Genomic DNA, 16,610 nt, shown 5'->3' with positions numbered 1-16,610 from the left:
AAATTTTGGCTTCGTTCCAGGCTCCTGGATTGTTTTTCGCAGGCACTCCCGGAGGAAAGTGAATTGTCCTTCAGCCGTTTTGTCATTCTTGGAGAAAACTTGCTCGGCAGGGCTCAGAAATGAAGCTGCAGTTTACACATATGTCTTCTTTCTTCCCGTTTTCGTGCCCGTTTTCTTATCGGAAGAACCAGGTTCGTCGAGATCTCTCTTGTTGATTTGATCATCTCCGACTACACTGGTCCTAATGCTCGTAAGATGCGCGGATGCGCGGCCTTGATGAGGAACACAATAAGGCGTTCCTTACCACAGGTGTGCAGACATTACCGCTGAAAGAGGAGTTTGGTGCGTCTAGTGTGGTTCTGACCAGGGTTACCAGTTTGTCTCACCTTCCAGCCCTTCTTTGCGTCAGATTTTTCTGGACGTTACCGCACCTAGTGCAGCTACGTACATCCCCTCATTCTTAAGATGCTGCACCTTCTTTCGCAGTGGCTTCTTCAGCCGCTTTTCATTGAATCGGAAAGCATGCCTTCTACATGCCTTCGTAAGGGGACATTTGGAATTTGGTGCCGCTTCCGATTCGAAGTCTGCCACTTCTTACAACTTGGGGAGTTAAAATCGTTAGCATCTATATCCATGTTTTTTGGACACCCTTAGTGTAGTAGTAAACTACTACAGGCTCTCCCACCACGGCACGGTAATGTCTAAGGGGCAGTGAGGGATACTAAAACACGGAAACCTTAGGTGATCCATGAATGATTAAGAACAAATTCAAATAAAAAATGAGCGGCCTGACGGACTGGCCAGGCGGGGTACTGCTCCTGGCAGTCCTTCGGTAGTTACAATTTGAATCCTGCTAGTGACTGTCAAGGGTGGATTCTACTCGCACTACCTAGCAGCCGCAGACCCTGCCTAAGATGGAGCGATGGCGTAGGTCAGGACGGCAGACAGCTTTTAGGGATATCGAATTGGTGGACCTCGGCGCAAAACCCGGATGTCTGGAGCTCCTTATTAAGGCAGGCCTAGGCTGGATGCAGGTTGTTGCGCCGTTGATGATGATAATGGTGTTAGAAGGTTGTGGCATCAAAATGACGCACTACGGCGCTCCTCGGAGCTGCCATTGACACCTACCTATCGGTATATCTTATTGTATACACTGCCGAAGTTGAAGAGCAATGCCAAATCAAACGCATGTAATTATACACAGACAATTTATTTGCATATTAACCTTATATAAAGAATCTACTTATAATTGGTAGTCACAATTCAATCGATTTATTAATTTCAAGGTGCAGGGTATGCATATACTTACAAGCTCTTATGAGCGCTGCGCTGATGATAATTTAATAACTACGATTGAAGTAATTGGTAGGTTTTTTCTTTTTAGATTTTGTTGCTGAAAAATGTTTGCTAGTGTTTTTGCAGTTGAATATAATTAATTCGCAAACGAAACACGTGAGCCCCAGTACATAGCCCAGCAGTAGTAGAAAAAATAAGCCGGAAACATGCTTTTCGTTCAGAACGGTAGGTTCAGATTTCAGAAAGCGATTGCGGAGTCCATTTCTATAAAGCAGGAGCCTCTCCTCTGTAGAGGGATCTAAATATTTTCGTACAAACTGGAGAAATTGTTAAAGATTGTTTAGCTCTTGCTACGTATTGGGTTGACAACTAAGAAGCGGAGTTCTCATTCATTTTTGTAGGACGCCAGATGTGTAAATAGATTTCCAATGCCATTCCATATCTTTCAGTCCTTTAACACTTCTTCTTAGTTGTCAAGTCAATAGATACATGAATTAATCTAATATATGTACCTTTCTTTCCCAAGCATATAGGAGGCCATGTTCAAAAGCGTGTGAAACCAGTTCATCGAAACTAGGCATTAAGGGCCATCCTCTGATCGAAATTGCTCTGGTATAGTCGAAAAACAAGTTATCGTTGATGACCTAGAATTGGTTGTAATTAACACATTCATACTTTTATAGATAAAATTGCAAAGTTACATGTAAGTAGTCCAAAGCATCTTCTTGAATGTACGGTCCGAATGAGTAGAGACCGCTGCTGAGGCGTTCAACACCGAAGCCATACTTTCTACTAAAGGTTAAGTTACGCATTTCTGAATAAGATTTGATTTCGAAGTTGTTAACCAAAGTATGCTCAAAAGGAATTTGTGATTCAGCTATGGTGAGAATCCATGCATTGGCCGGAGCACTCCACTTTAAGTTACTTTCGACGAATTGCAAGGAAGAGTCAATTAGTCCTGTATATTGTGGAATTGTCATCTGCGCTTTAAATCTTGATGTATACGTTATTTCAAGGATCATCGAGGCAAAGAGCAGGCAAATGATGTATGGCCGGGTAAATCTATTGAAAAATCTAAAAATAAACTTGTAGTTCCCGCGATTTTCATAGCCAAACTTATTTAATTCAGGTTCAGCGAGTCGGTTTGTGAGCTCTAGAATGTAACTATGTTTGGAAGTTTAAAGAGCAATAAGGAAAGGACATATTATTATTATTATTCCGTTAAGGGAAAGTCGCACCGCGTCCTTGAAGAAATATTGTGTCCCTTTTACTGGTTATAGTATACCTATTGATCACAGTATCTCAAGCAGGCCTATACCCGTTAGGAACTTTAGTATGTTCCCTACTTCCAGATCTTTCAGCTTTGCATCTGGTATTAAGTGTTCTCCCAGATGTCTCGACCTACTTTGCACAAGTGCCGGACACTGTCCCAGAACTTGTATAGAGGTTTCATCCTCCTCTTCACAAAACCTGTATGCAGTGTTCGTAGATATCCCTAGCTTTTCTAGGTCATAGTTCAGCCGACAATGACCAGTGAGAATTCCCACTATGATTCGCAGGTTCTTTTTGGTGAGGTTTAAGCAATCCTTTGTGCACATGGGTTCGTATCCCCCAATAAGCACCCTGGACTGCTCCATCCCTGGTAGGCCCGCCCAGTATAGTTTCCTCAACCGTTCCTCTTCATTTCTTAGATTCATAGCCATGAAACGGTTTCCGATTCCACAGAAGGGTTCTGGCCCGTGTAAAGGCGTCCCTGCTCCTTTCTTAGCTAGTTCGTCCGCTGTCTCGTTGCCTTCCAACCCAGCATGGCCTAGAACACAAAGTATCCAGACCTTGTTGGACGAGCCGAGTGTATTCAGTCTCTCAAGGCATTCCCATATCAGTTTAGAGTTCACCTGGTTGGACCTAAGTGCCTTGGCCGCTGCTTGGCTATCGGTGAGAATAGCTATGTTCTGCCCCCTGTAGTGCCTTTGCAGATTAAAGGAGGCATATTTGTCTATGGCGTATATTTCCGCCTGGAATATGCTAGTGTACCTGCCCATTGGCTCAAAGTACATTTTCCTTGGACCAATGACACCGGCACCCGCTCCCTCTGCTGTGAGGGATCCGTCAGTGTACCAAGTAATCAGTTGTTGGTTTAAGCCGTATGTCGCAGCCACGCTCTCCCAGTTTGCCTTGTTACTCCAACGTGTTTCAAACTTCTTATCGAAGTGAAACCTCGTTGTCATGTTATCCCTTGGCATCAGGAATTCGGGATACCGCCTAGAAAGAATACCAATCTTCCTTCGATTTAGGCAGCTCCCCGCCTCACTCATACTACCGGCCATCCTGAATATTGATCTCCTTGCCTGCATCTGTATGTGCAGATGGAGAGGGGTTAATCCCAGAAGGACCTCCAGGGATGCCGTTGGACAAGTCCTCTTTGCCCCACTGATACACACCCAAGCCAGCTTATGTAATTCCCTGACTTGTGTGCTGAGTTCGGTTTTTTCTGCCCAGATTACCGCTCCATAGGTAATCATTGGCCTTACTATTGCAGTATATATCCAAAGTAGTATCTTCGGGCTGCAACCCCATTTTTTTCCTGCTATGGATCTGCAAGTCATCAGAGCCCTCGTGGCTTTCCGACAAGTGTTACCGACATGTGTCTTCCAGAGTAATTTTTGGTCTAGCGTAATTCCCAAATATTTGACCTCTGTTTCTCGTTTACATCAATATCATGTAATGTTATGGCTCTCAGGTGATCCAGCTTACGCCTCCTAGTGAATGGTACTATGGTGGTTTTGGTTGGGTTGATCCGCAGTTCCACCTTCCTGCACGAGGCACTAGTAACCATTAGTTCAGTTTGGATCTATCACATTGGGTATCTTCATATTTGCCTCTACAGATTAATACAACGCGTAACCCTGGACTTGTATTCTATCATAGTACTTATTAACACGTCCAGGAGTTCATCCACTACCATACTCCATATCAGCGGCGATAGTACTCCACCCTCTGGACAGCGTTGAGTGGTGTTCATGATAATAGAATTTGTACCTGTCGGTACCTCTATTTGCCTGCTTTCTAGCATTTTGCCCATCCAGAGTGCCAGGGTGTTTCCCGCTCCTTTGCGGCTCAGGGCATCCTGTATCTCTATGTGCGATGTGTTGTCGAATGCTCCTTCGATATCCAAAAGCGCGCACAGTGCAATTTCTTTTGTTTCTATGGCATCCCGTAGTACCTCTGTCGGCTGATACAGAGCAGTTTCATTTGACCGTCCTGCCCGGTAAGCGTGCTGACAGTGATGTAGGGGATTACGCTTTAGAACGTTAGTTCTAATATAGTTGTCTATGACCTTCTCCACCGTTTTAAGTACGAACGATGTTAGGCAAATTGGTCAGAAAGATTTAGAGTGAAAAGGATCCTTTTTACCCGCTTTCGGAATAAAGACCACTTTTGATACTCATCGGTCAACGCAGACTAAATAATGATCGGGGAAACGGTAGGAATATCTACGAACACTGTATTCAGAATCTGTCAGGAGAGTGATGCAATCTTCATGTGTACATATTCTGGGATGAATTTCGGCACATGTGCATGCATAATGCATCTGGGAGAATACTGAATACCAGATGCTAGGCTGAAACTAGAAATGTGAAACATTTCTAAACCACTATCGGATATCAGCTTAATCGATAAGTGCACTTCTTCCTCCTCTTCAGCTTTTGACCCGTTCAGAAGCGCAGTCAGCTCGTCTCATTGGGCCTTCAAATAACCATTCAATGCATCAAGTCATCTTTGTTTCGGTTGGCTTTTCGACGTTTCGCATATGGAAAAATTCGAGAAAATCACATGGATGTTTCTTATGAGGTCTAAGCCTTAGCAACAAAATCAAAACATATCACCCATAATTTCGTCGATATACAGTCGTCTAGACCATCCAAATTGAGGAAGATTTGTGAAAAGGTTCTCCTATCGTTTTTTAAGGTTTTGTGTAAAACAAAACCTTATCAAAATCGGTTTAGTGGTGCAACGATGGAGGGTACTGGAAGATTTTATGGCCAGTGTTCAACAAAATATTTTCTTCTTTTTGCCGAAGCTTTGTCAATAGGGGCAAATGAACCACAACACCCGGATGCAGACAGAAGAACTGCGACTGAACCGCTAGTGCATTCAACAATCAATCTTGTCACCGCTGCTTGCAATGCATCGGCCCACGAAAGGGGGCTATGCTACGTCAAGTTACCTGTGAAGTGAAAAGGAAATCCACCACGAAAATTATCAGGTAAAAAGTACGCTGCTGGCATGAGCTACTCAGCGACGCTAATAGGGACTCATAGGGCCTGGGGTACAACCTGGTTACCAAAAACTCAGTGACAATCGAGCACCTTGTTTGATGGAAGCAGTGAAGATGGAAGAAATCGTGTAGACACTTTTTCCTGACCATCCCATTGGAACTATCGCTGTCGATGATGGGGGGAGTATTGAAGAATGCCCACTCTTCTGTGACACAAAAGCAGAGTGCTGAAACTTGTATCCAAGTATAGGCCGGTCTTGTTATTCAACGTAATTTGGATGCCAGGTTTGTGCTGATAAGCAAGGGCAAATATGACCCCAAAGCGTCGTCGGCGAATCGTCTTCTCAGTATGTTGGACACAGGGGGGAAAATGCTTGAAGAGCTTATCAAGCCAATGTTGACTGACGCAATATGTTCAGTGGGAAATTACTCACCAAGACAATGTCTTTTTAGAGTGACACAATCCACAATTGATGCGGTTGAAGACCTGGTTCAATCGGTGAAATTAAATAAGGCATACAGCCACCCTTGTTTACGAGTGGTGCTCCTTGTGATGGTCGATGTAAAAGACGTTTTCAATTCTGCGAGGTGATGCCACATGCTTGAAGCGCTGGAAAATTTTTTCAAATTTCAGGCTATCATTTGCGGATATTGAGGGACTATTTAAAGGAGAAGCCCCAATTCTACGAGATCCGGGAAGGGCAGTGTAAAATGAAGGTCACATAGGGGTCGGCTCAGGGATCTGTCTTTGGCTCGCACTTTGGAGCGCTTTATATAGTAGTCTGGTCAATTGCCGCATGCATTTTAACGTGGCGAGTCCGAAGTGGTTGTCCCGGCCAAGGAGAGGATTCCCACAGCTTTTCTATTCACGTTGGTGAAACCATGGTTTAGTCGAATCCGGTGTTGAAATATCTTAGTATCATGATAGACACGAAGATGAGCATCTTCGAGCAGATTCGCTACACGGCACACAAACAGACAAGACTGACACTCTTAGTAAGGAAAATTTCAAATGCAAATTTCTCCAGAAGCAGGTGAATTTTCAAGGTCATTCCATCACCCCTGATGACATTCAACCCTACCCCTCTGCCAAAGACGGTAAAAGTTCTGAAGGTTTTTGTTCATGGTAAATGTCTACCGTTGTTTCTTGTCCAAAGCCGCTCACGCATTACTTAACGCCTTTCGCGGGAGGTTGTGTGGTCTCCAGAACCACCACGCAAAAGCTAGTAAACGCTACACTTTGGGTGTCCCCTCAACAGGATGCACCCCTAGTCGTGTTCGTCGATGGCTCAGACATCGCAGTAGGCGCTGCTCTTCACCAGAGGGTAAATCAAAGTTGGCAACCGTTGGGTTTCTCCTCAACACAGTTGAGTCTTGCTCAACGAAATTACAGCCCATACTGTTCGTGAATTGTTAGCCAAGGTATGCCATTCACCATGTCCACGCCCCATAAGCCTTTGACTTTTGCTTTTCGGCAAAAACCCCGACAAAGTGTTCCCTAGCCAACTTCGTAATTTAGTTTACATGAGTCAGTTCACATCGGACATTCAACAAGTGTCCGGTAAAGACAACCTAGTCGCTGACACTTTGTCCCGGATCACCGAGATCTACATCCCAGCCGCAGTGGATTTTTATGGCCCAGAAGCCTGCAATCGGACTCCACATACAAGTTCAAGGAGTTCCCTATCTTCGGCTCGCATTCCTCTATCTACCGCAAGATTTCTGAAAAAGGACCTAGGCCATATATTCCGGTCGTAAGGAAGTGTTTCGCTCGATACACTATCTTGGGCACCCTGGCGTCCGGGTAACGAGGTAGCTAGTCTCCAGCAAATATTTCTGGCCGTTTATGAACTAGGACACGAATTCTTGGGCATCGCATAGCGAAAGTGTAAGGTCACTAGGCATGCTAGGAACGAAGTAGGTGTATTCCCTAAGTTGACAGAACGCTTCCTTATCATATACCTCGACATTATAGGCCTTTTGTGAGGCTCGCACGAAATCGTCTTGGTCGCAGGTCTTGCCTTTTGCTCTGCTTGGCCTGCTTGTAGCCGTTCGCCAAAAGTTTGCTGCCAGCTCTACGTACGGGGAGAACCTTCAACCCTCTCAAAAAAGATGAGTGAAATACGAAACCTGTCATTAGTGAAGAGAGAACCTGCACTGTCAGCGCATGACAGTAATCCAAGGAAAAAGAATCGAGCAGTAGATGGACCGCGCACCTCATGGAAGACGTACGGCGGTGATTCCATCGAAAGCACGGTTAGTTTGACTATTGCCTAATCCAGCCGACATATTGTACAATTTTATCTGCACACAAGCGAGAAACCACTGTCTGGTTGCATTTACTGCGAGGTCTGCGAGGTGGAAGTGATATCGCGTTTGCCTGTCGACGGAAGAGTGTCAAATCTCTTCGAACACCATAATTGAGGCCATACTGCAGAAGAGGGGACGCGGAGTAGAAAGGGACGTTATACTTAAGGCATTCTTAAGATGATAAATAGGAGGTGGATAGGAAAGGTATCAGGGTAGCTGACGCTCCCTGAACCACGGGGTTGTGTTCTTGCACTGAACAGGCCTACCTGAGGTAATGTATGGAACGGTTCCAGGTTAGTGCCCAAGACCCAAAGGGGGCGACTAAAAGAAATAGTAGGTCATATTTGATCATCGAGGTTGAATTTTACAATACTTAGATGACGGTGCGCTTGGGGGTATTTTTAATTAATTTTATTTCAATTTAAGATTTCTTTTAGGTTTCTTAGTTTATATAGTAGATATAACGTGAGAAGGTCCTTCATAATAGAGTACTCTCAAGGATAATGGGACAGTCATGCGCTTGAATTTCTCACCTTTCATATTTGGAGCTTCTAGCTTCTGGTTTCCGACCAGTTTCAATTTACTCACCTTCCTTTCAAAAATGATTGCTGGAAAAATATAGCAACAATTCCCAATGTTGAAAATACGAAACTCCTTTTTTTGTAAGCTTTGAATGGATCTCGGATTCCGAACACATTTAACAAGTGGAAAGCCATTGAAGTGATTATTATGCTTATTATGACAATAATCCAGATAGTTGATGAAAATGGCAGAACTGGAGTTAAGTATGGTGGCAGAAGGCTAGAATAAGTTTCTTTGTAATGAAATATTCAACATTCCGCCGATTCATACGACAACTAACGATGGAGCAGGTACAAGGAGGGTAACGGCCGACTTATATATAGTCCGAGAAACATCAAGTTCCTCGCTGTACCAATTGTAAATGCATCCTATTCCGAATTCAGTCTCCATGGTATAAACCGATCCGATTAAACCGTCGGAACTTCCATTCTCATATATGCCGCCCCAACCGTCGGGTCCATCTGCAATAAAACGAACTACTTGAAAATTAATTCATACGCCAGGAGCAACTTACGCGGTTTAACTTTCAGCGTACAGTTCCTGACTTTGCAAAACTCCCTAACAAGCAAGCCTTCCGTGCCTTCATAAAAAACAGTTTTTCCATTTGTATTTAGTCCTTCAACCATTCCTGTACCATTTCCCTTAGAAACAATTACAAACATGTAAGCATTTCGGGAAACGTTGCTAATTCCCTTTGACTTACTGCAGGATAACTTATTGTGTAGGGCAAGTATGTGATGGAAGAAACTTTCAGATGTTTCCCTTTCAAGTCCTTCAGCTTGTCTGGAAGAAGTGATTCCAGGTTTAAAGACGAGTCATTAGTTTTAAAGGTGGCCAGGAGTGTAGCCTGATAGTTTCCTCCGATCCCATTGTACTGTTGTGTCCAAAACTCCAAGTGAGTACTATTTCGGGGTACAATTAATAAATGTCGCGGATATACTAGAAAGGAATATATTCTGTAAGAGGGTCAGGTCATGTAAAAGTTTAATTACGTACTTACGGGATAAATGGGGGCTACTCAGAACAACATGTGGGGACTCATTTTCCGTCAGCATTAAAATAACCCTGTCGTTCTGCCGAAGCATGCTACGCTGAGTTGCATTGTATTTGGCCGAAATGAAAGCTGTAGTGTTGGGGAGCAAGCAAATGTATCCCTGATGGATAGCAGAATTGCATCATTGTCGGGTAATAAAAGCTTATATTTTCTTAATTGATATTGCGAACCTTGGAACATGATAACCGTTGTGACAACACAGTTTTAAACTATATATTACGTTTTAATATCTGTTTGACTCCTTTTGAAGCGTTGGTATCTGAAAGTGTTTACCTCTTGCAGAGCAAATTGGCTATTTTATATTTTTTTTGTTTTTAATTCCACTTTTATTTGAGAGTTATCATAATCCAAGCCATGCAGCAATGCATTAAAATAGGGAGGTTGGAAGGGAAGGGGAACCCTTTTACAAATCAACATGGCCATAGTAGTGGTCATAATTTCCAACCCTTATTCTAACCGCGTGTCACTAGGCTCTCGTAGCGGAAGGTTGCGGTTCAAATCGCAACAGTCGACTCAGCTGTGAAAGAGTACCTCAATCAAATCAGGGTAATAATCACGGAAGAGCGCAATGCTGACCATATTACCTCCTGCAGTGTACTGTGGTGTACCGGTATGACCTTGAATGAAGCGCTTTAATATGCTTCAAGGGAGTCATCGACGAGGACTAGAGCTTCCCTCCAGGGGACCAGCCAGACGCTCGGCACCCCCTGTCAATTACATGCAAGGATTTCAAGACGAATTCAAACTTGCCTCAAGTAAGTCTGTTTCCACGCGAAAACAAACGAAACGACACGAGGTTTGAAGTCCATCTCATTCGTCCCAATATCCATAAAAAACTCCTCCCCCTAATAAAGATCACCAAACTGGAAGGTCATTCCTTCACCCTGAAGGAGGAGAGGAATCCAAGCCTCATTCTCAGAGGAATCTGCCCTCCCGAATTCACTTCCGAAGACATGGCATCGGAAATCAAGGAGTTAACATAGGTTACGCCGATCCGCGTATCAATGCTTTCCACCCCGTCGTCACAGGCCAACGACGACCAACTAAAGCCTCTTTCTCCCAATTCCGAGACAGATGCCACAAATGCTAAACAAAATACTCTACTTCATCAAGGGATTAGCTGGGAGAAACCCAGAAAAGGGAATGTTACCCAAAGTTTTAACTGTCAACAACTTGGTCATGTTTCCTGAAACTGCGGATACGACCCCACATGTGCATAGGCCCACATGCCCGTAGGCTGGGATTAATCCTACGTAAAGAGAGAGCTAAAAGCATCCCACACTCTCGCCCAGCTCCGTTCTTTCCCCCCTCTCTCGACAGCTTCTCTGCTGTCCGTGACTCTATGCTTTGCTGTATGCCTCATTTCAACCGGATCACACCTTACTCACTTATCCCCTCTTTCGCAGCAGTGGCTAGGGGCCAATTAAGACCCAACACAATCTCTGCCTCCTACTACAACTATCTCCTTCTCCCGTCTGAAGACAAACCCGAAGCGTACTTACAATTTGTCTTTAAATTGCTAGACAACCAAAATGAAGGTGCTCACACCCAACGCTAATTCTCTCATATCAAACGACAAACGCTTCGCTCTCCCAAGCTCCTAGTGGAAATCGATCAGTCTGGCAGTCCGGCTCTTCTAAACGAAACCAGACTGGGGGAAGCCGCCAACGTAAAACTACATGGTCCTGGTTACTTCCTGCAATGAAGCGGGCAGAGGCACAGCCATTCCAGTCAGATCGGGACTAAAGGCAAATACTATCTCACCGGCTGCACTTATATCAAACAGCCTGTTAGCAGTGGTCAAACTACCTGTCAGGGGCGGAGGCCTCCTCCGAGTCCTAACCGGCTCTCTATACTTCCCGGGCGGCACAGGTCGCTACCTCACTCCCATTCCGTCCAAACATTGGGAATCGGCACGTAACTTGGGGCGACTCAGTTAACAAGGAAAACCGCACAGCACGAACATCATTAACGCTGTTGTACCATCCTTTCCTCGTGGGTCTTCCTTCTTAGACGACTTTATAATCTCGTCCAATCTCTCAGCATGTATCACTAGCTACTTCCCTTTGGCACTCCGACCACTATGCTCTGAACCTCTCTCTGCATCTATAGCAAATTCTTCTTTCCATCCACCATCTGTATGAATGTAGAGGAGAGGATAAATGGGATTCTAGATGTCGCATTTGTAGCAGAGGAACCAAAGACGAGAGAGTTATCGGCTCACGTCTCGTTGCCGATTTCGCAGGAGTTAGGGTTAGACTCATTCAGGAGCAGCCGGGAAATCTGATGATCAATGATCTCCTCCGATGGAGTTGGCTATGAAGCAAGCAAGTCGGGAAAAGTTCATAGGAAACCCGTAAATGTAGCGAGGAAAAAACATATATTCACAGCACAAAGTCGGATTAAGGAGTAAAGTTTGCTCCATTATGCTCAAACGGAAAATAATTGAGCTGTAAAAAATCAAAAGGTTTTTGAACATACATGTGCATCGAGTTATTGGGAATATGGTAAAGCTATTGGCGTTGTTTATTGCAAGCTATCGGACGAGAAAAATGCCATGACAAAGGAAAAAGGTAGGCAGGCAGGGCAAGAAATGCGCGCTCAAATTAAAAAAAGGAGTATAAAAGGAGCAACCAATTCTGACCGGAAAGGCGGATAAGGAAGGAAATTTGGTGGAAAGGTTGGAACTCTGAACGCTCACGCATACAGTGAGTTACATCCTTTTACGTCTCTAATGCCGAATCACACATTCTGCACTGGTCGTTCTCCACCCGTTCTTTCATGATGAGCTTTTTGTAAGCTCGGGTGGCGACCACGCCGTCCTCAACGGCACACTTGAACTCCTCCGTCTCAGCAAAGAGCTCCCCAGCACATAGCCATCTGTTTGCCAAATGCAAATTGACAAATGACTGCCAAAGACAATTCACGTGTTTACCGTGCATTGTCTTCGATTTCCATTCATCGATCCACTCTTGGTCCGACTTCATCCCACTCAGAGGATTGAAAGATCGATCGAGTTAAGTGCAGTTAGCCCACAGTCTGCTTTACAGACAGCCGCATGCAAGTGATTCGCTTGCTCTTTGCTGTAAAAATAAGCGCGCAGCGAGTCGATTTGGCGATGATTTTGTACCGTCATGTCAACCACGCCCCCACCTCCGATGTCACGAGGCAGGTTCATCCGGTCCACGGCAGACTTTGGATAATGCATTCGGAATTTGGATATCTTCTTCTTTTTCGTCAGCCTTTGTCCCGTTCACAAGCGGGGTCGGCTCGTCGTGATCGGCTTAGCCATTTGGCTCTATCGAATGCCTGATCTGGGTGCAATCTCGAGGCTTTCAAATCCCCATCTAGCGTATCAAGCCACCGTTGTTTAGGTCTGCCTTTTGACCGTTTACCATCGACCTCGATGTTCAGACCAGTCTTGGCAAGTGAATTCTCGTTTGCGCGAATTGCGTGACCACACCATTGAAGACGCCTCTCTCGCAACTTTTCCACGATCGGTGCAACCCCATAACGATCGCGGATATCCTCATTTCGAATGTGATTTAAACGTGTGGCGCCACTAGTCCAACGTAGTATCTTCGTCTCCATTACCGCAAGACGCCGTTCATTGTCTTTTATAGTCGGCCAACACTCAGAACCATAGAGAATGACTGGACGGACGACATAGTTGCCCATATCCGCCGCTGGACATTTTCCAGATCGGTCTTCGTCCACGGCAATATTCCTAATGTATAAGCCAGTGAAGGGATAGCGAATACATTCAATTCGCTTATTTTATTCTTCCTGGAGAGATGCGATTTCAGTACCAGCTTTACACGTCGCAGGAATTCGGACAGCGGAGCATCCTTCAGATCACCAACTCGAGCGTGGGTTGCTTGCAGAATTTCTAGGTACTTGTAGAAGTCTGCCTCGGTTATAGGTTGGATGTGGAGGTCACCAATGCTATGTCCGGCAAGCGGCTTGTGATGACCTTTGCGGATGGCTTGGATTCGACACTTGTTTAATCCAAACTCCACCCGAATATCACGGTTGAACATTTCTACTATTCGTAACAGACTTCTAAGATGGTCGCCAGTATCAGCATACAGCTTGATGTCATCTAAGTACATCAAGTGTGTCAGTTCGCACTTACCATGTAGATCATATTTAATTGCAAAACCACGTCCTCTAGCATCAATAAGTAGCCAAAAAGGGGGTTCAGTGTCTTACAAAACCAAATGGGACTCAACGAATCCCTCTGGAAGATGCCCCTCCGTATACGAATGGGCTGTGAGGTATTAGCACCCACAAATGCACGCACTGATAAGGTGGTATGCCACTTTTCTATGGTTGTCGCCGAAAACTTTATTAGTTTCGGATCAATGCGATACAGATGTAGGACATCGCTTAACCAGGTATGCCGGACGCTATCAAATGCCTTGGCATAATCGATATAGTAACTAAAGAGATTTCATTGGCCTTTAGTTGCTTATCCCACAACTAACAAATCGATAATGAGTTGCTCTTTGCAACCCTTTGGCCATTCTGCTTCTCGGACAGAGTGTTGTTGGTCTGGAGGTGCGCATTGACCCTTCCACTAATAATGAACGTTATGAATTTGTAGAGGGTTGGTAAGCAAGTAATCGGTCTTGTGTCTGCGGGACCCTGCAGCGTGCCCTTCTTAGGGATAAGGAAGGTAATCCCGGCAGTTAGGAAGGGTGGAAATTCCTCCGTTCGACTTATGACCTCATTTATACTGCGTGCCAATCGACTGTCTACGCTGGTAAATTTCTTATACCAGAAATTCTGCACCCGATCCAGACCTGGGCCCCTCCAGTTCTTCAAGCTGTTTATGGCTCATCGAACTCCTCTTCGGTTACATCCGCAAAATTCATGCCAGGCGTATTGGCATGGTGGGTGCCTTTGGCGATAATCCACTCCAATACTCTTTCGCTTCCGTCACCGAAAACTGTACTGTCTGGATGCTGTGTTGGGATTCGTTGAAAAGAAAAAGCTCCGCTGGTTCCTCGCGAATGTTGCATTCTGGGCACGTCTGGAATGACTTTCGCCATACCGTCGTAACCGACTGCATATGATAGAAAGTTTCTGCTTTAGTGTGTCCAGAATTTCAACTACGGGTGTTTCACTGGGGATGGCATAGTTCCGGTAAACCCTCTGCACTTTATTTCTCATCCGTCTGCTGGCGTTGTCAGTGCTGATCTGTATCAGTCTGGCAATGTCATGCCTTAGTGAGTCCCGCCGACGTTCCAGACGAATTTTCCATGGTGGAGCTCTTTGATCACTCAAACCAATAACACGAAAGCGAATCTTCTGACCGTGCAATCTGATAGCCGCAACTGCACCACAATACAGAAATGATTGTAGTTGCAATAGCGTCATACCAGCACCCTGCCGAGATGCAATCTCATCATTGATTTGAGATAGAATACTTGGTCTATGCAAAGGAATTCGTCCCAAACCGCAGCGGAAACCTTTGCTGGACGGTGAAGAAGAGTGCTTCGGCGAGTACTGAAATTGTTGCCTGCAGTGCGGCGTGGTGTGGTTGATGATACCGCCTCTCTCTCTCGGTTACTATCTAGTTTGCCCATGATGTTAATTTCTCAGGAGAGGTGTTTAAATCACTTTGCAAGTTCCTCTTACGTCGATTTGCAGATAACCGTGTACTATCTACAGATTAACTTTCTGGAAAGAGAGGATTCCACCCTATTGAATTACATATCTGCGTTGCTTTGGGGGCGATAAGCGACGGGCTCGGGATAAGTCTTTGTGGACAGCAGCTTTCGCATATAAGAATACTCCGTATTCGGGATAGAAGCTGTCAGACATTCCTAGTCGCCTAACAAGTGAGCCTGGGACTGTCTACAATGACGGGTTGAAATACCAATGATTGCGTAGAAAGGTTCAGATGTCGTTTAAGATAGCGAGGGAGAATCTAGGACGATCCAAGAATGATGATGATGAATGAATGAACCCTGTGAGTCTGTAAATGGGGGAAAAGGTGCTTTTTTGGGACAGCCAAGTAAGCTAGATTCGATCTACTTGGGGCCACTTAGAGAGGGCAACTTGTTGGAGGCACCAGGAGTAGGGTTGGATGTTTGGAGATTTCCAGTGATAATAATGCTTTCACGACCATCTTGTGAAAGATGGCCAAAAAAGATCTAGTGAATTGGAAGGCCGAAGAGATTTTTACTATCAGCACTGAAGAAAAATGTTGCCTGCTACACTATCGTTGAAATAAGGGAAGAAATTGGGACGCGGTGAGCATTAGTAGAGCGGATCCAGTTTCATGGTAGGGTAAAGTTTCACAAGCGAAGTAGAAATATAAAGACGAGGTAATTGTAGGGAATTGAAAGCTAACAATCTGAGATCTTCTTTACCTAGATAAAACAAAGAGATGGACAAATAAATATCAAATAGGATTTAACAATACTTTTACACAGCAATTCTGGAATAACCCCATTATGTCAGTACCTGAGTTCCAATATCTGCATTATTGTATATAGAATTATCAAAATCTTCCGCATCCAATTCCGCAACATCCATCCAAGTGTAAATTATCTTATTATCCTGCACCAACTTGGCGATTCCTTCCGTGACACCATCCAAGTAGCTTAATTGCAGCCGAGTCATATTTGCGGAGTTATAGACAATCAGCACCGTGTGGAGAGCGGCGAAGTGCCTTTGAACTATAATTTTAAAAATCAATAATTTCACTCCGAATCGCAGTGTCATTAACAACTCAGGCTCTTACTTATCAATGAAATCAGACATCGCACGAAATTCACACTTTCATTTGCCAACATTTCGAGAACAAGCTGGGAAAGTCCCAGCAATAATGTTGCAAAGTTAACCGGGTTTTATAGGGAAGGACTCTCGTAGTGAAGTGTGTAGGTTGCGTGCCCGTAATTGGAAGAAAACGGTCGGTTTCATGTGGAAGCACTTCCTTTGTTTTTTGAAAAACATGATGAATTGTAGATAGTTTGTTGTCAGTAAACATATTGTAAACGATGTAAATTCCAAATAGAATTTTGCGAAAGGAGCCTTCAATATTTGTGTTCAATTTCCCATTTACAGAATAAATTGTAG

At 44.5% G+C, this 16,610-nt stretch overlaps 1 protein-coding gene across 2 annotated transcripts; it reads right to left on the bottom strand.

The window, feature by feature from the left end:
* Positions 1-1,275: 1,275 nt before the first annotated feature.
* On the bottom strand, positions 1,276-16,390 carry LOC119651974. 2 transcript variants are annotated; one of them, XM_038055878.1, is made up of 10 exons: positions 16,276-16,390; positions 15,996-16,210; positions 9,468-9,621; positions 9,171-9,406; positions 8,982-9,108; positions 8,748-8,928; positions 8,474-8,686; positions 1,998-2,370; positions 1,809-1,940; positions 1,276-1,613 (listed from the first exon to the last, which is right to left on the bottom strand). In XM_038055878.1, the coding sequence occupies exons 1-10, from the start codon at positions 16,325-16,327 to the stop codon at positions 1,341-1,343; spliced, it is 1,956 nt and encodes a 651-aa protein (XP_037911806.1). In that variant the 5' UTR covers positions 16,328-16,390; the 3' UTR covers positions 1,276-1,340. The 2 variants fall into 2 exon arrangements, with proteins under 2 accessions (XP_037911806.1, XP_037911807.1); XM_038055879.1 differs by having other exon boundaries at positions 1,401-1,560.
* Positions 16,391-16,610: the final 220 nt, after the last annotated feature.

This window comes from Hermetia illucens, chromosome 3, assembly GCF_905115235.1.
Source record: "Hermetia illucens chromosome 3, iHerIll2.2.curated.20191125, whole genome shotgun sequence".
NCBI classification, from domain to species: Eukaryota; Metazoa; Arthropoda; class Insecta; order Diptera; family Stratiomyidae; genus Hermetia; species Hermetia illucens.
This window is presented reverse-complemented; position numbering and strand designations above follow the sequence as displayed.

Coding starts and splice junctions, on each gene's coding strand:
- LOC119651974 (XM_038055878.1), bottom strand. CDS start 16,327: ATGTTGGCAAATGAAAGTGTGAATTTCGTGCGATGTCTGATTTCATTG. Junction 8,687..8,747: donor CTCCTTGTACCTGCTCCATC/GTTAGTTGTCGT, acceptor AACTTATTCTAG/CCTTCTGCCACCATACTTAA. Junction 1,941..1,997: donor ATGCTTTGGACTACTTACAT/GTAACTTTGCAA, acceptor AACCAATTCTAG/GTCATCAACGATAACTTGTT.